This window comes from Saccostrea cucullata, unplaced genomic scaffold (assembly GCF_032062105.1).
Source record: "Saccostrea cucullata isolate Sc308-1 unplaced genomic scaffold, CSIRO_AGI_Scuc_v1 ctg2756, whole genome shotgun sequence".
NCBI lineage: Eukaryota > Metazoa > Mollusca > Bivalvia > Ostreida > Ostreidae > Saccostrea > Saccostrea cuccullata.
In genome coordinates this window covers 23,068-49,949 of record NW_026922603.1, presented here as the reverse complement: position 1 = coordinate 49,949, position 26,882 = coordinate 23,068, and the positions used below count along the sequence as shown (strand labels likewise).

Here is a 26,882-nt window from a genome sequence, read left to right as displayed (position 1 = left end):
GAAAACCGATACACAGAATTATGTACACATGTATCTTTGTGTAGTCTACTTGTGTGCCAATTGCAAGTTATATTGAAATCAGACCAAATCTGTAGGAGACGTAGCATTTTGAAAGAATTTTACCGAAAATTCTATTTTTAGAAACCAGGGCAATACCGTTCATCGAAATCAAAAACCGAGACACAGAATTATGTATCTTAGTGTAGTCTACTTGCTTGCCAAGGTAACACATTTACAAAAGTTTTTCCCCTTTGCGAGGTCAATCTGGGGTCAACCGGCGTAGGATACTGTTTTCTCTCTATAACATTACTAACTTTATGGGTCAGTATCTTGAAAATAAAATCAGTTTGAATATGTTCTTTATGTTTTTTCATGTTGCCCCATACCCTGGCAATACAGGTACATATCGAAATGTCCAATATCGTTTGAAGATTAAAGTTTTTTACAGGTAACTTACAAAGGACAAAGAGGGAAAAATGAGTGTTACGCTGACAACGGGAGATAACTCTTAGGAATGTGAAATTCGTCTATTGAAAACGAGGAGTAGCATTTTGAAAGAATTTCACCGAAATTTCTATTTTTAGTACACAGGGCAACACCGTTCATCGAAATCAAAAACCGATATACAGAATCATGTATCTTAGTGTAGTCTACTTGTGTGCCAAGTTATACTGAAATCAGACCAAATCTGTAGGAGGAGTAACATTTTGAATTTTAAATTGTTTACAGACAGACAGACAGCTAGACGTACACCGGACGCATTACTATCGCATAAGCTCTTCTGGTCTCTGACCAGTAGAGCTAATTAGTACATGTATTTTGAATTCTGTAAGATACATGTATGTATAATGAGATGTTAGGACTAAAATTTTGTAATATACATGTATTTTACTTGATCAAAATACATTGTAGCTTAATTATGATATCATTATTAGCAAACTTAAGATTTGTTACCCGTAAATGAACACTCACCATAAATTTGCAGTGCACATCTTTCACGATAGTTTGATTTATTGAAAAATGCTGTAATAGGGAAAACAAAGACATAATTAATACAAGGACAATAATTAATATCATTTAATTTGTTAAATATATATACGTGTATGTATATATTATAATTCCTAAGAAAATTGTACCTACATTGCAAACAAAAAACGTCCTGTGTACAAGCTTCAAGAAAAGAATATATAGAAGATATTAAAATTTGTACTTACGCTCTTCCCTTCTGATAACCTGTTCTACTTGTACAGCACATTCTGAAATTTAAAATCTCCAGCTGCTCAATATCCTCCAAATTTTCATTCCCCTACATATATTCATAAACTTGAAAATGTTTAACAGTCATCATGTGCAAGTACGATAAGGGTGACTAAGTTTCAATTCTCTTTAACAAAGGCACTGGCTTATTAAGGGGGGGGGGCACCTTTCCCTTTTTTCGTCTAAAATATACACCTGATTTAAAATATCAATTTTTCTGGTGTGGTTGTCGGCCCCCTAACTGGTCGCCCCTTCCCCCGATTTCAAGATTCATGGATCCGCCACTAATAGCACTTTTTAAAAGTTTGATTTCACCCAGCTGACTTTACAGTATGACACAAAGCGAACCTTATTTTAAATTTGGGCTATCTGTAATGCTTCGCCGCAAACCACGGCCATTATGTACGAATCCTCTCCCGAACCCTTGAGAGAGCTAAATGCAGACTCTGAACCGTTGCTTGAAACGATGTCTGAAATGATTCATTTCCGTATGCATGGTATGCCAAAGATCATTAAACTTTCTTCAAACCTTGCTTTGGCATTGACAAAAAAGTTACAATATCCCTTACTTAGATCTAATAAATATATTATATATATGGTTTGGAAATAAAACTGTAAGTACATAATGTATACGGTATTCCTACGTACATGTATAAGATCATATAAACAAGGTCATATTTGTATTGAAACCATACATAATATGATTCATTTGAAATTATTACATAAATCAATTTACGTTTGATTATTTTGTGCACTTCAGTGGGCCTAATCGTTCTTTGGCGCCAAACTTTTAGTGGTTGCTAAGATAGTAAAATTTAATATACTGACTTCTGGGACTTAGGGGAAGCTTCTTTACACCAAGTAAAAACTCTTTTAAACAGTAATACAATTCGACCTCTCTACTAGGTGATATTCCGTGATTCGGAACAAATAAATGGTTCACAACTACACACATTTGCTTATACAGTGTATCTGTGTCCATTTCAAAGGAAACTTAAAAAGTTTACATATATACTATATAAGTTAAGGATCAAATAGTCAAACTTGGGCTTTGCCATACATTGTCACTAGGGAGATTGCATTTGAATTCAATATAAGACCCCCATTCCTCTTCAAAAATTTTTAATAAGATAAAATAAAAATTGAGTACTGAGTATGTTTCATAACAAATGAGCAATCATTAGTTTATGCCATACTATAATACCTTTAAATAATATATACCTGCACTCATGCAAGCATATTTTGTTAATATTCAGAAGGTATTGTATACTAGTATACGAGTAATCATAGAAACATCCCTCTGACCTTTGGCTCTGAGTGACGAAATCAATGCAACGAAAAACATACACTTGATGCAAGTCCAACCAGCCATCAATGATTCATATCTATAAAAAATAATAATTGTTTTAGCACTATTATTTTTACTTTAAATTAAGAGGTAAAGTTTTTAGGGTATATCTAAAAATAAAAAATCCAAACTATCACACATTTTTCTAACAAACCAAGCAAATCATGTTATAATCATTTTACTATGTATATTTATGGATCAGCTTTTTTTAACAACATTTACATTTTCCGTTATTCTAAAAAGGGAAATCATTAATTTTTATTTGAACTAAATAAATGTTATTTTCACTTTTGCAACAATTTTTATTAACCATCGGACTTAATATAGCTGTTTCGATTTGTAAGTTTATGCAATGTCCAATATTTAAAACAAAACAAAACATTTCTTCATCAAATGAAACTTCTACTCTTTACCTGTGATAAAAATAGATATTTTATTTTTTTACTATATACGTCTAAAAGGAGAATATCAATTTTTTTAAATATACAAAATTATTGATAAATTATAAGCTAAAAAAAACTTGTATCTAGAAGCATCCATAAAACAGTATGTTCTATACAATAAAACTCTCTAAATTTCCTTTCTCCTATTGAACAGATCGAGAGTGTATATTTAGGGAAAAAATCGTACATGCATATTGATAACTTCAAAAGAAAATACAATATTTCAAACACATTACTAGGTTAAATTAATATTTCACACATTTTATGAATATTTAATAAGTTACTTTCATTTTAACAAAATACAGTTCTAAGCATTATGTTTATTTAGTTTATAGGGTGGAAAACGACCCCTCTAACTTTTACAGATAATTTTCCATATAAATGCACCGTATACTTACATGGTAATGTTTCCATTACATTATCCTAGTCTGAGATAAGTCTTAATGAACAGCCACCGAAATTAACACAGATCATTACACTCGGTGTCTACTTCGGCTCTCGTCATCTGTAGAGGAAATGAAATGTACAGTAATCAGTTTACGCAATCAGCTGTGAGAGTTATTTATTTAAGATATTTTAATCATTGTAAAGTGTATTTAAATGTAAAAAGGGGTACATATAAAAAAAATAGCGTCTCTATAATGCAAAATGTAGTGGTAAAAAAAAAATCCCAGTCATGTACATGTACATAATACTTATTTAAATTCACAAGGAAAAATGGCGGGGTATATCGGTCACGTTTTTGCTAAATTCTATATTTAACCTTATTTAGACAATTTTATCCTAAAATCTACAGATAATTATTATTTTGATTTGAATTGCTATGAACTCTGACAGTTACTCGTAACAGGATCACGACCATCCGATTACCTTTCAAGCATTCATACACACATGTATTTTAATTTGTACCTAATTTGATCTCTTAAAGTCCCATCCATCCGTGAACTTCTCCAATTAAAAAAAAAACTATTAAAGTAAAAGACCTTTTTTAAAGTAAATAATAATGCATATTGCTTTTGTTACAAAGAAAGTGCAAGAAAATGGAAGAATCTTCATACATTTCTTTTAGCCCTACAGTAGCCTAACATTTCATTGTACTAGAAACTTTATTTCCATCAACAACCTTTTCCAAGCACTTGTATTTCAAAAAGCCATTATGTAAACATAATTACAGAGAAATCAGCCATGCACCATAGGTAATGTCAGTTGCGGTTTAGATTTAAATACATATACCAGATAGATTGTGTTTATTTCTCTCTATACTGACATGCACTTCATGTACTTTTACTAAAAAATATAACCTCCTTTTATCAATCGCCAAGTCAAAATGTAAAAATATGCAACTGCACTTCACGCATCACTTAACAAACATTGCAATCTATATACATATGCACATGCACGGCACTTCAGTGTTCTATCAGAAATTCTATATATGTAAAAGATCCGCGTAAATAAATACATGTTACTAGATTGGTATTGTCAAACTGCAACAAATACAGTCGTTAAAATCACGGCCACAAAGAGTCCTTTAAATTGAAAATTAAGATGACATGCCCCATGTCAGAATTTGTCGGTAAAATTATACTTGGTGATTTCAAAAGTTTTGGATTGTAGATTTAACCTCTGATCCAGAATTCATTATCGATTACATACACGTGTTGTTTGATCGAATAGGTTTTTCAAAGAGGGGGGCCCAGACAGAAAAATAAATTACAAGAATAAAAGCTTTAAAAAAAATTAACAGAGAAACAAAAAAGAGCCTTAATTTTAATAGCTTATTTTCATACCGCAAAAAGAAAGTGAATAGGGATTAACCGACCTTTACTAACAAGTTTCAAAAAATATGTGCTATGTAGTAACACACACAATTTCTGTCTCTACTGTACAAGAATTTACCGAAATCGTAACATACATGAATATGTATGACGTTTCTTTCCTAACTCTGACTCCGACAATTTTCAGTTCATCCTTAATAAATCTATTAAAACTTTCATCTAGGTTTTGATTCGTGTACATTAAATCTCAAACTTAGCTGGGGCGTCTAGTTTTGAGCTATTTCATATTTCTAATTGCATTTGCATGTTTATTTCGTTTTGTGTACTTGTAGCTCTATTGTAGCGTCGTATATAAGGAGGAAGTGACCTCATGGACAAGGCTCGACCGTCAGCTATCTGCCCATCATAACAACATCAGTTACTTTTCGTGCTAGTAGCGAAAGACAAAGTCTAACGTTTATATAAGATCTTTAAAAATGTAAGAATAATAAATAAAAATACTCTCTCTCCAACTCTCTCTCTCTCGTCAAGGTAGTCTAGTCAGTAGAGCACTCGCTCCATGTGTGATTGAGAGGTCGTAGGTTCGAACGAATCTATTAAGTCGAAAAAACAAAGGAGCAACTGTTCCCTCGCCAAGCGATCAGCACATTGGAGTGAAAGTTGCAGGTCCTTCGGATTGATTAATTGATTGATTTTATATTGTTTAACACCCCACTCGAAAATTTTTCACTCATATGCGGTTCCGGTTAAGGACCTTCAAATTTAGACCTTTAATCGGCACTCAAGGCCATTGAGACTTTCACTTCTAGTGCTGAGCGCTTGGCGAAGGAGCAGTCACTACCTTTGTTAACGTCTTAGGTATGACGCGGCGCCGCGAGCGAGAATCGATCTCCGGGCCTCCTGATCACGAAGCGAACGCTCTACCACTAGGCTACCGTGACCGGTGTGGGTCCTTCGAATGAGACCTTTAAAAAAAACTGGGCCCTGTATCACGACCGCGACGTTGGCATATTAAACCGCTACATTTCATGCCCGGAATTTTGCATCGAATTTCCGACATTTTTATTATATTTTTGTTTTTATTACCGGAATTTTTGTTGAGTACCTTTTCGTTAATTTAAACGGTGCAAATTGAAATTTAAACTATTACACCATATATAGATGCATGTATGATGTAGCACTTCATGTACGTCTAGTTATTGAGAGTTCAAAATCTAAAAAAAAATCCGGAATTGAAATGAACATTCCTCACAGCTCAATGGTCGTGAGAGCCGATTTAAAATCTAAATTTGAAGTCATTCGTCGGTATATATGTTAACGACTCTACATTCGTAAAAAATATCTCGAATGAGACATTAATATTGAACATACAATCAATCAATCAAACTAATCAATCGAATCCCACAGCGACTGCGTGAAGGTCGGTCTTTTAGACAAGACCATGTAAGCCGAAGTAAAGGTGTTTACACGAAGAACCCTCACTGCTAAATTGTTACGAAGCATGGAAGTGAATTTGCAGCCCTCCACAGGCAAGTGGTGGACTGGTGTCCCATTTACTTGGCCAGGTTAAGTCATTTAGTATTTTCTTGGCCAGGTTAAGTCATTCAGTGTAAGCCACTATTTAGATAATGCCTACCAGAGCAGACAGATTTAATGCCGCTGTTTCAATAAGTACATTGTAGAAAAATAAACAAGACCATGTCAAATAAATCCGATCAGCTGATTGTATAGATTGCATGTGACGTTTCGCAATCATACTAAACACACATAATTATACACATATACATGGTTTTGATACTAAATTGTACTTACTTACATTAATTTGATTTTAATTGAAATCCAAGCAATATATAAAATTCAAAGTTCTGCAGTATTACAAATAACCAAAAAATCTGCAACAGCGCTGAATATATTATGGTTTGCATGCATCTGATTTTTAACTTTCGGTTTCGATTCAAAGCGGAAAAATCCGATGTGCATATATTCACGTGGTTTGCTAAATATACGTAGATCTCTAGAGGCCTTCCCAGGATTTATATGGGGGCGGATCCAGGGGTTTTAAATAGGGAGGACAAAGAATGCTGACAAGGTCCGTGTAACACTTAACAATTCAAATTTCTTAAATGATTTTGAGTTTAGAATGTTAACATATTAGTTCAAATATCTAAATTTCAACAAACTCAAACTGATTTGGTATATTGAAATTTAATACTTTAGTTCAAAAACCTAACTTTTCAAATATTTAAAAAGTTTTAGAATTCAAATATTTTAGATTTTTACCTTAAATGTTCAAAATTCAAATTTCCAGAAGCGATTTTTGTATTTTAAACGTTTGACTATTTATTCTACCGTTTGTACAGAAAATTTACGGTTGTTAATCTAAAGTTCACTGACATTTTTCGTCTTTAAATTATTTGAAATTTACTTCAAACTTTTAAATTTCAACTTTCAAAAGGTTTCGTTTTTTTTTTTTTTTTTAGATTTGGTAAGATTTTGATTTTGATATTCTGTATATTTGAAGTAACTTCTAAAAACTCAAAATGTAAAAAAGTGTTTCGGTTATTTAAAAGTTGAGTGTTTGAATCAAAATTCTTAATTTCTAAAATCTAAACTGTTTTAATGTTGGAAGTTGGAAGTAGATTTTTCATAATCAAAAGACGAAAAATGTTATTAAATCTTAGATTGCTTAGATATTATAACACAACAATCAGGCGCGGATTCAGGAATTTAAGTTCGGGAGGGGAGCTCAAGTGGCCCCCAGGGTTGGCCCGATGGGGCTCAGGGGGCGCAAAGCCCACAGAAGCTCCTGGATTCTCTAGATTTTTAGGGTAAAATGAGGTCTACGTACCTAGTAGACATTTTTTTTTAAATACATTTTTCGACGAAATTATGTTTTATGCCAACTTTGATTTTTGGTGGGGCGCGCGCCGGGTAAGAATAAGACATGTATAATATGTACTGTATAGGATGGCACTTCAATACTTAAAAATTATGTTGTTTTTTGTTTTGTTTTTGTTTTGTTTTGTTTTTTTTTATGTCATAAAAATTTTAATTCTTGATCTAAATTAATATTTCAACTTCACTTCACATACAATGTAAGAAAATATAGAAACGCGGACCTATGTTATTACTAAAATATTGAAGTCTCATAACAATTTTGGTGTGTACACAAATATTGAAAGGTGTGATATCAAACCAGCCACGAAATGTGTATAAAACAAACGAGAAGAGAGGTCATTGCTTGTGTAAACGGTTTGTTTAATGTCCAGGAGAAAAGAATTTCAAAGAACGAGGGCGCTTTTGATTGGCATTCGGCAGGAACCTGGGCGTAATTGAAAAGTGAAATTTTATTGACATGTCACATGAAATTTTAACATTTTTTTAATTTATCGGGTTCTTTCAACAGAAAGGGAAAATATTTTCCCGAAATTGAGCTTTGATTTGCTAAAAAATAACTTGAGAAATGGCCATATCAGACATTTGGTACAAAATTGTACATTTTGAAACACATTTTTCTAAAAATTTTCTATGTCTGGGTCTTCTCTCCATGATTTTGAAACGTTATTTGTGTGTATTTTAATTCAAAGAAACGATTACACTTTTTTAAGAGACCACGAAAAATGAACTTTTCCCCACAAAATCCAAATGTGTCAATGTGGTGCGTCTTTGTCCTTTTAAAGACAGTTTTACATGTGTAGCGGTGATAGCTCAGAAAGTTTGGCTACCTGTTCAGTGCACTCGAAGCGAAAAGTTTTTGGTTCGAGCCTGGCATGGGGCGTGAATTTTTTTTTTTATTCAGGCGAGCAACCATTTATTTTGTCAGTTTCGTTTTATGTACTGATGTATTAAAATTTTGAATTAGATAAATTTTGGTTCAGTTTGGTTCGAAAGCGAAATCAATTCTAATCTTCTATTTTATAATGTACATGTACACGTATCATGCATCTATGCATTAAATATTTTAGGTTTCATATTTTGTGAAATGTTACTATATGTTATAGTACCCCCTAGAAAACAATGGACCTAAATGTTACAATTTCACAATGTCTTTCAAACTAAATGAAAAAAAAACCCATGGAAGTGTTTGTAAAATCTGACCAGGTATGTTCAGCCAACCAAATCATGGACATTTAAACCATAAATGTTTCGTACAAATGATTCCTGCAGATCACCCGCCAAATGCGCCCATCTTCTTTAAGAATTTAATCCCCCCTTCGGCGCTTGAAACACGCAATCATCGTGATATGTATTGCAAACACTCCATGTTCTACTAGTGACATGTATGTACCCTGTACATTTTATCGTCTACATTTTCAGGAGGTGTCCATGGTGACAGTTACTTGAAGAAGATAATTGTGAATCTCGTGTTTTCTTTGCTTGCTAGTATGAGAATCTTGGGAAGTCCATTTATAGGACCTATCAAAAATATTTTTAAATTCGATATAACGCGTAATCGAAGTAATAGTAAGATCATATGAAGAGAAATCTTCGTCACGAAGAATGGGCGGAGCGAAGCGGAGCCCATTCTTCGTGACAAAGATTTCTCTTCATATGATCTTACTGACTTAGAACAGAACCTCAGCCAATCAAATGCACGGATTAAAAATAAACTCCTCCCACGGCTGTGTCATATATAAGGCTCAACTTGACCGCTCGTAGTACATATCGAGCACGCAATCAATATCGAACACTCGCGGTCTCAGAATGGACTGAAACCCATTCAGGTTAGCACGGGATTACATGAAATACCTCAAATTGATTTACTGGGGAAATGGTATGGTGAATTTATTAAAGTTACTGAAATAATGAATACCATAGGCGTCGGAAGCAAATTGATTGGGGGGGGGGGTTAACCAACAAAAAAAAAAGTAAACCCTAATTTTCAATGCCTATATTTCATGTATATCTTTGCAAGAATAGTGGGGGGCTAAGCCCCCCCCCCCCAGTTCTGACGCCTATGAATACCCATGTAACAAGAATCGTAATATCTACATTTTTGAAAAATGATTGTGTTAAGATGACAAGGCCCTAGTCAGCAGGAATGGGTATGGCTGTCTAATATAAATTTGATGATAATTGTGATTAAATCTGTCTTCAAAGACAAGGTTCGTCTCTGATATACATGACGATGGTTGTATTTTCTGTATGTACCGAAATGTGAAAAAAATGATATTAAAAAAGGCGACAAAAGATAACAGTGGGAAAAATGTAGCAAGGCCTAGAAAGATTAAATATCACGATTGTAAACTATGGTGGCATATTTCTGCCCCTTGTGTGCAAGTTATTTTTCTATCAAATATGTCGACATGCAAGATAAATATGTTGACACGCAAGATAGTTATGTCAACATGCAACATAAATATGTTGACATGCAAGAAAATTGCAATCAAATAAGTATTATAAAAAAATCTTCAAAAATCTCAAATATCGCCCACATGTGACATCCAACATGTTAGATGCTACTTATTTATGTTAACGTGCAAGATAAATATGTTGACATGCAACTTATTTATGTTGACATGCAACTTATTTATGCTGACATGCAACTTAGTTATGTTGACATGCAAGATAAGTATGTCGACAAGCAACTTATTTATGTAAACATGCGACATATTTATGTCGACATGCAACTTATTTATGTTGGCATGCAACTTAGTTATGTTGACATGCGAGATAAATATGTTGACATGCAACTTATTTATGTAAACATGCGACATATTTATGTCGACATGCAACTTTTAAGTTGCATGTCAACATATTTATCTCGCATGTCAACATAACCAAGTTGCATGTAGTTGCATGTTAACATAAATAAGTTGCATGTTAACATATATAAGTATGTCGACATAAATAAGTTGCATGTCAACATAAATAAGTTGCATGTCAACATATTTATCTTGCATGTTAACATAAATAAGTAGCATTTAGCATGTTGGATGTCACTTGTGGGCAATATTTGAGATTTATGAAGATTTTTTATGATTTTTATTTTATTGCAATTTTCTTGCATGTCAACATATTTATGTTGCATGTTGACATAGCTTTGTTGCATGTTAACATATCTATCTTGCATGTCGACATATTTGATAGAAAAATAACTTGCACACAAGGGGCAGAAATATGCCACCATAGTAAACAGCTCGTGGGTTTTGAATAGTTTCTTTTTGTGTGCTGAACAAAGACCAATAAAGACACACCCATATAACTGTCAAGTGAACCAATCAGACACCGTTGAATTTTTCAGGAATAGAAGAATTCTTCACCATGAAGAATCAATTCTTCGAGAGAAATAGAAGCATTTGATTGGCTGAATAAGTAGGTTATGTTCTAATTTGCTGTAACAAATCTAATTCGTTATAAGAATTTCTTTGAACTCGATATAACGAATTGTATGTAATAGTAAGATCATATGAAGAGAAATCTTCGTCATGAAGAATGGGCGGAGCAAAGCGGAGCCCATTCTTCGTGACGAAGATTTCTCTTCATATGATCTTACTGACTTAGAACAGAACCTCAGCCAATCAAATGCATGGATTAAAAATAACTCCTCCCACGGCTGTGTCGTATATAAGGCTCAACTTGACCGCTCGTCGAACATATCGAGCGCGCGATCAATATCGAACACACGCGGTTTCAGAATGGACTCCCAACCCATTCAGGTTAGCACGGGATTATATGAAATACCTTGATTTACTGGGGAAATGGTATGGTGAAGAAATTAAAGTAATTGAACTAATGAATATCATAGGCGTCGGAAGCAAGATGAAAGGGGGGGGGCTAAACCAACAAAAAAAGTAAACCCTAATTTTCAATGCCTATATTTTATGTATATATTTGCAAGAAAAGTGGGGGCTAAGCCCCTCCCCCCGGTTCCGACGCCTTTGAAAACCCATGTAACAAGAATCGTAGGCCCTAGTCAGCAGAATGGGTATGGCTGTCTAATTTAAAAAAAATAAAAATTGGATGAAAATTGTGATTAAATCTGTCTTCAAAGACAAGGTTCGTAATACATGACCATGGTTGTATTTTCTGTATGTACCGAAATGTGAACAAAATAATATTCAATAAGGCGATAAAAGATTACAGTGGGGAAAAAATGTAGCAAGGCCTAGAAAGTTTAAATATCATGATTGTAAACAGCACATGGGATTTGAATAGTTTCTTTTTGTGTGCTGAACAAAGACCAATGAAGACACACCCATATAATTGTCAAGTGAACCAATCAGACACCGTTGAATTTTTCAGAAATAGAAGAATTCTTCACCATGAAGAATCAATTCTTCGAGAGAAATGGAAGCATTTGATTGGCTGAATAAGTAGGTTATGTTCTAAATGCTAAAATAAATTCGTTGAATTTGTTAAAATGAAATCAAAAATTTGTTATAAGAAATTTAATTTTGTAAAATTTCGTTTGATCAAATTCAAATTTCAGGGCCTACAGACAGATACATATACCGCGGGTAAATTCGACATTATTTCCTCGATTTCGCATGAACATACATGTATTTAATTCGAGGTAACAAATTAAAGGGTTAGTTTTAGCGAATTTATAATTAATTTACTATTAAAAGTTTTAGAATTGGTTAAAAGTTTAATTCGATAGAACAATTTTTTTGATTCGTTATTGTGAATTTAATTCGTTACAAGTATAACAACTTTTTTTAATTCATTTAAACAAATTCAACAAAGTCATAACAGATGATAAATTCATTAATGCGAATTCAAAGAAATTATTGTAACGAATAAAGTGCGTCATATTATGTTCGACAATTCGTTATATTGTTATATCGTCTTCAAATTGGTACAGCTACTCAGTACACAGAATATAAAAGAATTATGTAATTTAGGAAAATTTTTGCAATTAGCGAATGCCTCAAGAACTGCATCTTTATCAATTTTATTGATTATCAGAAATATTATATGCTTTGTACATGTACTTTGTATGTTTATTCCATTATTACACGTGTTAAGATGTATGTTTATTTCATTATAACATGTGTTTTGTCTATGAGATGTATGTCTCTCGACTTCAATAAAACTGACCTGAAAACTGAATTTAAAAAATAATTTTTGATAGATCTTAAATGAGCTTCAGTAGAAATCCATGTAGCAACTGTTGCCAAACAGAAAATGCATGTAATGCGCGTAAGCGGTTTAAGTATTTTTTTTCTGCATAGTAAATTCCCGTGCTAACAAACCAGGCACTGCATTTTATTATTTGTTTTAAATCATTCAAAGTAGGATTAAGTAGATTTAATGTATTTTTGATATGCACGCCATTGCACGTTTCGAATTCATTGACGAAAGAGGCACAGCTCAAGATAACTGTATAGGAGAAATCAGGCGCGGATTCAGGAATTTTTATCGGGGAGGAGGGGAAAACTCAGTCAAAAAAATCTCATCTAAAATATAAAATTTATAGAAAAGAAAAAAAAAACCATGCACTTAATTCCCTTCCAAAACACACACGAGTATAATATAAACACACACTGTGTTATTATATATAGTAGAAAACTAGCGTACTTTATGAAACAAACGCCTGTGCATAAAATCCAGAAAAAAATTTCCCCCAAATAGAAAAGCATACAATAAAAAATTAATTAATTAATAAATATCTGCAAGCTTATAAACGAACTTAATTGTGGAAAATCCTTAGAAATCGAAAAGGTCGTAATCCTATCAAATTCAATAAAGCGAAACGAAATATAAATTTGATCTGCATAAATCATAAGGATACACTCACATACCAAAATCCAGCTAAATATTTGCGAGAATTTGGAAAAAAAAGTGCGGAAAACCAATGTTGGAGAAACAGACAGAGGGACGGACGGACAGATACGGCGGAAACCTATAGTCCCTCCCGGATTCACCAATTGGGGACTATTAAACAGTGATAAAGGGGGGTTGGGGGTTGGTGGATGTTATAATATTGAGGAGTCACTGTTTATACAACATTGGTTATTGGTAAACATGTATTTACGATATGACAGACTGTATATTTTGCTTCACATTTAGAATGAGATTAAAATTGATTAAATGGAAGAATTTATGTAAGTTCAAAAGTTCAAACGGATATGGCACAAGGAAAAATGAGGACGAATTAAGATGATATCAACGTCATCCGAGTGAATCATGTGACCTAGAAATTTTACTGACAAAGAATATTCTTATTTATATGAATATTCCTGCATTAGAATTGCGCATATTATGCCGAAGCAAAACATATTAAGAAGAGGATCTGAGGAAAGAAAGAGGGGGTGAGAATATTGTAGAAGAGGGAGAAGGTTCCCCATTCTAGTACCTCCACAGTGTCATTTTGTTCTCTAGTACACACAGATTTATTATGCGTGTACTAGAGATGAGGGCAAATGAGATGACCGAGTGCTTTGGTCATAAAAGCGCATAGAATCCAACGCACCTATTCAAAATATTTTTTCTCTCTTGATTAACATGTACATTATTAGAAATCTCGATGAGCTCTGAATACTATGTCATTTATTCTAAAAATAGGCATTAGTTCCTCCCGTTGTGAGGGTGGGATTCTGACCATCATCGATTTCCGATTGTTATTTGAACCACCGATGTGGCTATAAGAAAATCAATTAGGTCAAAAAGACAATAAAAGTTATTTAAATGGTGCCAAACGTTTGCTTACCTCATGCATCAGGCATTATGTAAATGTGCATAATTTTGCACTTCATGCAGGACATTGATTTTATGCATGATATGGAGATTTAAATTTACTGCGCCTTACTGATCAGCGACCTATATCTGAAGTCCTCTTATCGATCCATACTTTTTCTCTTGACTTTTTAAAGAAGTTCCATTTAGCAAATTTAGAAGTAAACTTGAGAAACAGTTCCCTTTTCCTTTCCTTTTAGTCGAATTAAAGGATGCAGGTTATACGAAGAAGAAGAACACGATATTAAATGTTTTTTTATGTCTAGTTAGAAGTTATATAACTCTTGTAATCTGTAAAGCACGACCTTGAGATGAGAGTCAAGTTCAATAACACTTTAAGATGACTAAAACAATATAGAAAATATTATCAATACTATAAAACTTTAAAGCGACAATTTTTTTTACGACAGATGTAAAGCAAGACAAACAAATGAAAAAAGGCACCACAAATCGGAGCATTTCCTCGCAATGAGAAAACCTTTAAACCAAGAGACAGCCATTGACGTCGATTCCGATGAAAATTACATCACTTCCGTTACGCACAGGACAAACTAACACACACGCAGACACATCCTCACAGACACACACACACACACACACACACACACACACACACTAGCACGCCTCTATATCCCCTCTCCAATTCCGCTGCGAGGGAAAAAAGATTTTATTGTATATGCCGGAAACGTTATAGTCTTATGTCCTAAGAAAAGCCCCAAGGTCACGGGGCCTGACTACAATGCACTGGACGTTTTAAATCCCTCTCTTCAATGATGGAAAGGTCACCATACCTTATTATGCTGGGGAGACCTATTTATAATCGGCTTGGAAAATATTGATTTATCCTATCTTCGGAAAATCAAAGCTAGAACTATGTTAATTAAAGGTAACATTTTGGAAACTGTTCCGAGCCGGGATTCAACTTTATTCATTTTAAACGGCCTCGTTAAGGAACAATAAAGCATGTTAACTTACTATTTTAACATTTTAACGCAATACTTTGACTTCGGGACGCGGACAACCCTCCCAACAAGTGATGTCCTGTTTACATAAACTTTGAATTTGCTTAATCGGCTAACCTATTAGTACTTACACATCTTAACAAGATGCTCAGTGTAAATGATCCAAACCTTTCACTTCAAATCCTGCCCTATAAATATACATTTGTAGTTTCTCGTCACTTTTTTGTTATGATAAATTGTGTAATGAATATCATTCATTTGTTTAAACCAAAAAATACGGTAAACCTCAGAACATCAACAATCTTATATTTCTTTTAAGGAAACCAAGATACCCTGTTTAAAGAAACCATCCACTCATTATTTAGGTAAGACCGATAAAGTGTCATTTAGGATAACATATATATGACATTGAATTTCACACCACACTTTTGTAAAACATAATCTCCTATTATGCAAAATAAAAATTATAAGAAGAGAGAACGGAAATATCCGATTTTTAAATTGCTCTAGATCGCTTATTTCCTGGGAGCAAACCTAGAAAACACACAGACACAAATATTTTGATAATAACTGAAAAGGTTAAAGGTGCCGGTATCTAAATAATCTAGAAAAAGAAAATCAATTCAATGCTAAAGTCTGACCTAACCAATGAACATTGATTTGATATGATACGGAAAGCACTAACTCTTGGTGAATAGGATGAATAAATGGGTTGAAGTAGAGTGCAAAAAGTGTCCGTCGCTCGTTTCTCTTTATGTTTGCGTTATCAATATTTTATAATTTCTTCATCAATACAGTTTTGGTCAGGATGTTCATCGATTTTTTTATTCGATAAATGGTGTAGCCAGTAGAAATTATCGATTTTCTTTCAAAAACCTTTCTAGAGATATGTTTTTTTCGTATTGTCATGGTTATAATAAAAGAAATTTGTGTGAATTTTTCTTTCAGAACAAAATACTCTTCATATATTTTTCAGTAAAAGACAGAAAACTAGCATTTGCTAGCCAAAGATATCTGAATAATTTCAAAAAAAAAAAAAAAAAGGAAACATATTCGTAAGCTTTAAAGAGTTATTTCATGTGATATGCCTGCAATTTTGCTTTATCACTATTTTAAAGATCTAATCCAAACCCTTCCAATTAATGTTAAGAGCCCGACATTAAGTATAACAAGAACAATATTGGATTAGGAAATTAGGAACGACCTTTCCATACGGATTATCGATAGTGTGAGGAATAGTGTAGCACAGTGAATATGATTTGACTCTTTAACAGTACATAGAAAGATTCTTTGTAGCCCTAGATATCAGTCTTACAATAAATCTATTTTACCTCTATAAACAGGTCTTCATTACATTCACACTAACTCTACTGACTAAATTTGAAAGTTTTAAAAAGTCTATTTGAAAAAGTCAAGTAAACTCCATATTTGGACTCTTCAACACCAAAATACAGACTCTTATCTGTGAATATGGATATTGCCATTATTCGAAATAATTTTTTAAGGAAGAAAACACTACTAAAACAATCTTTTTTTTCTAACCAGTCCTTGTTTCCCCCTATCTTAATTTGAAGTCCACATTAGAAACTAATATACCATTTATATTGACTATTTCTTACAAACATTTTAATAAGTAGATTACTCTGCATGAGAAAAAACCCTTGCCAAAGCCATCAGCTCGACATTTAGATACACTGGCAACGTATGCTGAATAATTTAAACAATCTTCCATACATATGTCGACTGGATATATCCCAGTCATTTATGCCCTGTTCACACGACGAGTTTATGCCCTGTTCACACGGAGAGTTTAATTCACAGTAAATTAATGCGAAGTAAACTAATGCAGATTAAAATAATGCGAATTAATGCCCTGTTCACACGGAGAGTTTAATTCGAATTAAACGTAAAGTTACTGCGAATTAGCTTCGCTTAGCGTTCACACGGAGAATTTAATGCGAATTAGTTTAATTCGAATTAATTTACTGCGCATTAAATTACTTCGCATTAGCTCCGTGTGAACGCTAAGCGAAGCTAATTCGAATTAAATTTTGAAGCATGCGTAAGGCCAGAATTAAGTCACAGGACACGGTGGTTATATATAGGTATTTGTGCTATATTTGGTTCAAAAATTGAGGGAAAGTATGTTAATCACTAAAATCAATGAATACCTGTAGCCACTACATGATGTACCAAAGGATGGCTCTGCATACATGACGTGATTTACAAATGACGTCATAATAGACTTACTGACGCCTGACTGTAGAAGAAAAAATTTAATTCGCATTAGTTTACTTCGCATTAGCTGTCGTGTGAACGCAATTTAATTCGCATTAATTTGATTCGCATTAGTTTACTTCGCATTAATTTACTGCGAATTAAACTCGTCGTGTGAACAGGGCATAAATTGCGTTCACACGACAGCTAATTCGAAGTAAACTAATGCGAATTAAAATTTTACTTCTGCAGCCCAGAGTCAGCACGGCTATTATGACGTCATTCGCAGATCACGTCACCTTATGCAGAAGCAGATCCATTTGACATAATGGCAAAGTGTCTGTATGCACATTTTGATGATTAACAAAGTTTTCCTTAGTTTTTCACTCAAAAATAGCACAAGTACCTATAGCTGACCACCGACAAGGGCATTTGACTAAATTTTGCCATTACGCATGCGTCAGAATTTAATTCGCATTAGCTTCGCTTAGCGTTCACACGGAGCTAATGCGAATTAAATTGCGTTCACACGACAGTTAATGCGAAGTAAACTAATGCGAATTAAATTTTTTCATCTACAGTCAGGCGTCAGTAAGTCTATTATGACGTCATTTGTAAATCACGTCATGTATGCAGAGTTGATTCATGGTGTACATGTAGTGGCTACAGTTATTCATTGATTTTCGTGATTAACATACTTTCCCTCAATTTTTGAACCAAACATAGCACAAATACCCATATATAACCACCAACACGTGTCCTGTGACTTAATTCTGGCCTTACGCATGCGTCAAAATTTAATTCGAATTAGCTTCGCTTACCGTTCACACGGAGCTAATGCGAAGTAATTTAATGCGCAGTAAATTAATTCGAATTAAACTAATTCGCATTAAATTCTCCGTGTGAACGCTAAGCGAAGCTAATTCGCAGTAACTTTACGTTTAATTCGAATTAAACTCTCCGTGTGAACAGGGCATTAGAAAAAAAGATACCACAAATCTGACACTTGACAAACGTTGTGACTTTATACTTGGTGAACCCTTCACTTTTTCTATCGTCAACGTCTCTTATCAGCTGTATATGGGTTTATCCGTACACAAGGACACGCTCTATATTCGAACTATTTCTATTATGAGGCAAGGTACTATTGACAAACATTTTATGACACAAGGATATTCACAGTTGTTTAAAGTTATCATTTCCCAAGTTCTGTTGTCAGCAAGCAGAATCGATCATTACGTCGAATGGTGATTAACATATGGGTTTTTTTTCATGAAATATATGGAGATACCGAACAGTATTCAAGATCAAAAGTCCATAGAACAAGACAAAACAGGAGTAGAGCAAACACGGACCTCCAAAACATCAGAGGTGGGATCATGAACCATTGATGGGTGAGCATCCCCTGCTGACCGGTCACACTCTCCGTGTGCTCCTTGTCACGATCGGCAAATAGCGGAAAAATCCATTGCCAATTCAGTGTATAAATAATGGACTACAATTAGTATGAAAGACGTCTGTTACTTGGAATTTTTAAGTATCCACATCTGATTAACACCACTTCTAGACTATATTCAGTACTCTTGATCTATTGTTGGACAATTATTTACACACTGAATTTTCTACGTCTTTATCTGTTTATCCGATCATGACAAAACGAGTGTGAGCAGGCGACAGGGGACAGTTACCCCTCCATAGCACCTGATCCCAGCTGTGGGATTGTTTGCTCTCCTGCCAATTGCCAAATTTGTTTGTCTTTTTTAGCTTGAATACTACATGTATTATGTTTACTATCTCCATGTTTCTTGGTATTGTGAAATGCAAAATATAAATATTCAAAAGTGTGAGACTTTAGGAAAATTTCAGACAGGCGTAAGTAAAGGAGTATGCAGTCAAATATCTGCTGCTTATATAACACAGTCTAGCTAATGTTTGATTTTATGATTTCTCTGTAGGAAATATATCCTTTAGTTAAATCGGCATTTAGTCACATGGTCTTCACCAATGTTTAGTTATCCGAGTTTAATTCACAGAAATGTTAATATATCTGACAAATATTTATCTGAATAACCCAGACTTTTCAAGTAGAAATGACTGGGGTTTCCTTTATTTATTGTCTTTAGCATTCAGAAGTACGATTTTTCGCGCGGAATATGCTGATCATGCACATCTGTTCATCGCGGGACCTGAATTTCGAATTTATAACTCGTGGGAAATATTTCATTTAGGAATATTTTATTTACATACTTTTATCGAATATCGATAAATCACTATGGACCATATCGAATTTTATAATCAACAAGGCTCGTACCTATAACTTTAGTGAGTAACTAAATGATCCTCGACAACTTGTTTTCATGCTTTGTAAACAGCTATATCGTCCGAATTTTAAATATGCAACTACAATCACATATATGTGCTCTTTTCGTATATTATCAAGATTGCTTTTCGCAATTATGCCTAATTTTCTAAATAACACAACATTCGAATTGTTATACTGACAAAACTTAGATGAAGTTATCTCTGAATAGTACGCCTAAAGTATACGCTAATTGTAAATTTGACCTCACTTTCTACATAAAGATTAAACTGCACAAAGATAAGTACAGCAGCACTCTCCAATGATCATACTGAACCTGTTATGTAATTTGTAGTGTGCTGCTAAACTGCTATCTGATAACACAATTACTACAGAAAAGAAAGTATCAATTTAAGACCTCGTGACAAGCCGCGGCTTTATAGACATTCAAAACTAGATTGTGATTATCTTATACCAGTACGACAATAATGTTATGGATATAGCATTTTGAGTATCCGAAGAACATGCAGTTCAACATAATAAATAGAATAGCATTTAATTATCGAATCAGGGTTCCAAAAGGACACAAACATATATACAGATTACATGATTATAATTACAGATAAAGTAAAAGAAAATAGAAAACATAAAATGAATAGTAAATTATTCCAGTTTATACAATGGATGGTATTTTAAAGTTTTATATGTAAACATGTAATATAGTACATATGCATATTATAATAAATACATCTACTCAATGTGTTAGCACGTGTATTTCTATTATTATTTATACAATATGTATCTAATGCTGCAGAGAATGGACGTCTCTTTTCTTTTGTTTAATCATCGATTTGTTTACTTTTGCAATTACTGAATACTTTAAAAATTCATGTTTGACTGTGATAATTTCAATGTGTACTTTACCTGTAGGGAGAGGGCGTTATAAGTTTTGAAAACTTGTGCGCATTCCCTTTGTAATTAAATTACAATAAAATATGTTCAATTCTTTTATCTGAAATCAACAAGAGACAGCAAGACTCCGTACTTCTAGACATGTTTAACAGAAATCCATTTCTGCCACATGTAGAATGAACTTATATATAATGAATAGAGGGAAGTATATGACAGCATGTGTAAATCATATTAAACTTCAATGGGCAGCAACGAAGAAATCAGTGCTGAAGGATATCATAGTATTATTATGTAAATTAACCCACTTCTGCCCACTGCACAGAATATAACACACAGATCAATTTATCACATAGAAGTAATAAAAGTCAATCTCAATACTAGTATTAGTCCGAAATATCTTTACTTTTCCCAGGCTTTTTACGATTTTGATATTTTATCAAAAGCCTGGAAAACGTGCAGGTTGTTATATATTTCATCAAAATCGTAAAAAAGCCTGGAATACGTCAGGAATTTCGGACTATCTCAATATGTCAATCTGAAATAATAGTTGAACTTTTTGGAATTCAAACTGCATAAAAAAGGAGTAAATCCCTTTACACGGATTGTTACAATTATCATGTGCAGACCCTGAAAAAGAATGTCGAAAGTTGTCACCTGCTTATACATTGATATACATCTAATCTGCTTTGATACTCTGGTTTCATGTGTGTATAAGCATATTATCTGATATGCATCTAGGCAAGTTGAAGAGGCAGAAGAAACTACAATGCCCTTTACTGGAAAAAAGGTAACGTGAAATACTGTGAAAAGAAATCAAACATACAACTTACCTTAAACATGATTTCATTAGATCTCTGATGTGGCCGAGTAACTATATTGCAACAAAAGGATTTTCCCATTCTATATATAACTTAATTCTAATTTTAATATCTAGGAATTCTTATTCCACAGTATTGAACCTTTGACACTGCCGTATAGCATTTCCATTTGCTATAAATAGAATATCTAAAAACCCCAACCGGTTACGAAAGAGTTTCACACAGAAGATAAGTCCTAAGTAGGTGGACAATACATTCTTGATTTTACGTTTACAACATCCCAGTGAAACACGTTTGCACTTGTTTGTCTGTCATCGTAGTGAATACCCCCATCGGATCTTAAAGGTTCATTATGGAACGCCAACACTGCCTTATAGCATACAACTATGCATTTATTATGTCAATTTATCATTATGTGATGTGAACATATCTTTACGTTATGTCAATTTTTTATGAGATTATGTAAAAATATCTTTACATCATGTCAAAGCTGCATTACATGAAGTAAATACATCCTTTCATTATGTCAGCACTTCATAACTTGAAGTCGAAAATTCATTATGTGAAGTGATAATATGTTTACATTGTGTTAAAACTTTATTACGTGAAATGAATGTTTCTTTACATCATTTCATTTCTTTAATATGTGAGGTCAAAATTGCATTACGTCAAGTGAATTGTGTTTTATAATTAAACTTATCATTACATGAAGTCAAAAGCCCATTCCTCTTTGAGAGTGTATATTTCTATTATATCAAAGCATTATTGTGACATGACCCGGCGAGTTTTCCTTTGAAGTCAAGCGTACTGTAACTGCGATACAGAACACTTTTTGTGGGCGTTTCGTATGCAAATGAGCAGAAACTGTACTGTATCTGCAAAATATCAACGATACAGTACGGTTTATTTTTAGCCATGACGGAAAGCTGTATCCATATTCAGACACAAGAATCGTTCAATTTCCATGAAAGCACTGTTAGTATTTACTCAAAATTTGAGGTGAATTAAGAATAAAATTTTACAACGTAGTTATTAGTGTCGAATTCAAAAATTTTAGAAAGGAGGGGGTGGGACAGTTCACAAATGATTACTACGCCCCCCCCCCCCCCCCCAAAAAAAAATAAATGGAAACTCGTATATTATACACGGTGAGGGGGGTAGATTTATAGCCAACCAAGACACTATGTAGTGTTATCGTTTCTTGTTGATAAATTAATAAGCGTATGTATACAAGTTTAGCAAAAATCATATACGAAAGCGAAAAAGAAAACAAAAACTCACAGGAGGGTTGAGTGGGGGTACATGTACCAGTGAGTGCTGGGATCCCCTTTGGTTACTCTACATTTTATTAAAAACATGAAGGTAAAATACCCCCCCCCCCCCCGCTTTCATTTCATCTGTTTATTTCATTTTTTAAATAATACGACAGGTGTAGGACATTGTCGGACTTTTTTCTCAGAATACAGTTTCGCAGAAGTATTTTTGTTTCAAAAACATTCCCACATGATTCTTATATATTTAAATGTTTTGGATTAAATCGTAGCTTAAATTTAAAAAACAAAGTCGGCAACAGCTGAATAGAGAAAGAAAACCTACGCAATCAAATTTAAATTTATTTTTTTGGAAAACAAATTATATAATGCATCCCCTAAATAATTATTTTAAAATGATAAATACCTGCATGTCCACCTCTCTCGGCATTTCACTTGCGAATGCTTAAAATGGGATACTAAATCAATTTTCTGCTAAAATCATCCGATTGGTTGAGAGATATGTACCCAAATATGAATGTAAATTGGTGAGGTCATTAGAAAGGTCATGTCACAAGTCATTTAGAATACTCGTTTCCTATTGTATCAGAGATACAGGGCGGGGCCCGGCTCGAGCTATCGCTCTCGCCTCAAGCCCCGCCCTGTATTTCTGATACAGTAGGAAACTCGTACTCTAAATATAACTTACATGATATGGGTTTATCTTTATTTTACGGCGAGAGCATCATGATGTGAGGTGAACACATCTTACCTTTATGTCAGTGCTTTATTACGTGGTGTAAAAAGTGTATGACATTATGTGAACATATCTTTATGTTATATCAACACTTTATCACATTAGGTCAAAACTCAATTCCGTGATGCGGATATATAATTACGTTATGTCAACTCTTTCTTATGTGATCTTAAAATATCTTTATATTGCGTTAACTCTTTATCATGTTGATTCCAAAAGTGCATTACCCGATGTAAAAATACATTTACATTATCTCAAAGCTGTATATCTGGTATAAAATGAATGTTGACGACCGTGTTTTATGACTGGTAAGAGGGGGGTCCTGATTGATTAGGAAGAATTACAGGCACAAAATATCAGCCCCCCCCCCCTCTTTCCCCAGACATAACTTTACAATAGAAAATGTAATGTTCATTGAAAGTACAGCCCCCACCCCCACTTTTTGTTGAAGTATAGTCCACCGAGGGTAATGTAGTATATCTGACAAAAGAATTAGGACTGATCGAAGTTGGACCCCCTCCCCGAAATAGGATTTTCGGGCTTGGAGTGGACAATTTTTTTTTTTTTGGCTTCTCAAGTTTTTTTGGGGGGGCGAACATTTTTTTCTGGCTGACCCCCCCCCCCTCCTTTCGAAAAAGACGATACGTCACTGGAATTAGTAATTTTTTCAACCATTCCAGGGCCAGAGTTCTATTACAAAAATCTACCAATCCCTCATCTAAATCAATTGAATATGCCTTAGTAAGCATGCATGGACACATATCAGTAACGGATATGAGAATCTTGAACAAAAAAAATGTCCAAGCCTGAAGGGGGACGGTTTATGGTTGAAGACCAAGGGGGAAAGCGGAGAAGCTCTCAGGCTTTATAGTTTTATAAAAAAGTTTTCAACTTAATTCAGCTAAACTTAATGTGAAACTAATGCAATGTCCTACAAAGTAAAACCAATAAATTTATTAATTTTATGTACATGTAGATTTTGGTCACTAAGTAGGGCGGGATTTCCCCCTCCCCCCAACCCACCAGTGCACGTGTGTTATACGATGTGTTTACACTTTAAAACAAAAGGAAAGTTCAAGACTGATAAAAAAAACTTATTACAATGTTCTTAGTAAGATCAGAAGTTAATACTTTTAGCCAAAAAAAAAAAAAACAAACAACAAACAAACAAACAATTCAAAATAAAAAGAAAAAAAAAATTGCTGCACGACTCATAATATTTGATTTATTTATTTAATTATCAGATTAAAGTGAACGCCATTGAATTTCGACGTGACTTTAATTCACAGTCGCAGTGTTCAGGCTTTGCAGGTTTCAAGATTGTCAATCCTTTGTCGCTTACAATTTTTATTTAAAGATGCCATTCCCAAATCGCTGAGATTTCTTCTACGACAGTTTTCTCTCCCGCCAATTTAGTGCTTGCGGAACGCGGAAAATACGTTATGCTCATATAAAGGCCGAGGATACCCGTGTTCGCATAACGTAATAGTGAATCGACATAATGTACTTAGTGTGAGTTAATATCATAAAGAATTGACATAATGTAATGATAGGTTAACACAATGTAATTGTTGTTTAATTAAATGTCATGAACAGTAAACATAACGAAATGCAAGAATGTGTAAATGTCATAAAGTGTTGACATAATGAAAAGGAAGGTTTACACGATGCAATAGTAGTGTGGGATAATATCATAAAGAATTGACACAATATAATGGAAGGTTGACACAATGCAGTAGTAGTATGGGTTAATGTCATAAAGAGTTGACATAATATAATGGAAAGTTGACACAACGCAATAGTAGTGTGAGTAAATGTCATAAAGAGTTGACATAATGTAATGAAAGGTTGAAACAAAAAAATAATAGTGGGAGTAAATGTCATGAAGAGTTGACATAATGAAACCGAAGGTTGACACAATGTAATAGTAGTGTGAGTAACTGTCATATGGAGTTGACGTTATTTAAAGGAAAGTTCACACAATGCAATAGTAGTGTGACTAAATGTCATAAAGAGTTGACATAATGTAAAGGAAAGTTCACACAATGCTATAGTAGTATGAGTTAATATCATGTAGAGTTGACATAATGTAATAGAAGGCTGACACAATGTAACAGTTGTGTGAGTAAATGTCATAAAGAGTTGACATAATGTAATGGAAGGTTGACGCAGTGCAGTTGTTGTATTCTGCTATAAGGCAGTGATGGCGTTCCATAGTTCATGGTCAATATATATACTCTACTAGCAAACGAAAATAGGACAATGAACAGCAGTGCCCCTAAAGAAAATGTAACAAATAGGATAGGCACTCCACAGCTTTATATACTATATAATATAGTTACATGCATATATGTAGACCTAATTAAGCGTATTTTTAAACAGTTTAGCAGAGGGATTGGCAATATAATACATAAAGAAATTCAGTAAATGTGGCGAATATCTCGTATTAGCCGGGCTCATTGCTCGTTTTTATGTCTTATTATAAATCACTGTACAGAGGGTTTGCCTGCTTTACGCTGAAATGTTAAGAATGCTATTAAAAGGGACACTGAATTTCAAATATTTAAATTGTAAAAGAGTTCGCCATAAAAATTCTCAAATCTTTTGATAATTTCATGCTAGCTATCCAGCTACTTAACAGCAAGTGAAATTGAAAAGGAAAGTCATCAATAATTACCCTATTACTCATGTACACGTTATCAAATATAAATAATACATGGAAATGCCTCATTCTTTTCGAAGTAGATCCATTAGATATCATGCAGCTGCCATGGTGTACAATTGTAACAATTTTAAAAAAGAGAAATTTGTGTCAAAATTTTCCAAAGTAGGTTGAGTTGGATTATGAAATTTATCTAGTACTAGGGAAAACATTTATTTCCTCTGTCACTTCCTGGACCAGATAATATACGCATACATGTATGTCAATAAGATGCACATGACACAATTAAATTTAGCACAGAACAAGACGTAACAGCATTATTTTGCAGTAGCGAGGCATTATTTCATATTATAACGTCATTAACTCTTAATATAGCTGAAAAATCACCTTAAAGTTTTCATTTAGATTTATGAACAGTGAAACATATGGAGAAAACTAACAGTATTCAAGATCAAAAGTCCATAAAACAATACAAAATAGATGCAGACCATACACAGACCT

General features: G+C 33.7%; 1 protein-coding gene across 5 annotated transcripts in view; it reads right to left on the bottom strand.

Annotated features, from left to right (window-relative positions):
• LOC134262066 (uncharacterized) overlaps nucleotides 1-26,882 on the bottom strand; it is a 55,176-nt gene that overhangs the window by 5,790 nt on the left and 22,504 nt on the right. For 2 of the 5 annotated variants that reach the window (XM_062744442.1, XM_062744445.1), the window contains exons 2-5: nucleotides 3,447-3,553; nucleotides 2,563-2,642; nucleotides 1,215-1,256; nucleotides 973-1,023 (exon numbers count right to left, since the gene is read on the bottom strand). In XM_062744442.1, coding sequence (XP_062600426.1) covers nucleotides 973-1,023; nucleotides 1,215-1,256; nucleotides 2,563-2,629 — 160 coding nt within the window. In that variant the 5' untranslated portion in view covers nucleotides 2,630-2,642; nucleotides 3,447-3,553. Of the gene's footprint in view, nucleotides 1-972; nucleotides 1,024-1,214; nucleotides 1,257-2,562; nucleotides 2,643-3,446; nucleotides 3,554-6,635; nucleotides 6,724-21,724; nucleotides 21,978-26,882 lie in introns of those variants that run through there. The other 3 variants (XM_062744443.1, XM_062744444.1, XM_062744446.1) reach the window with 3 other exon arrangements.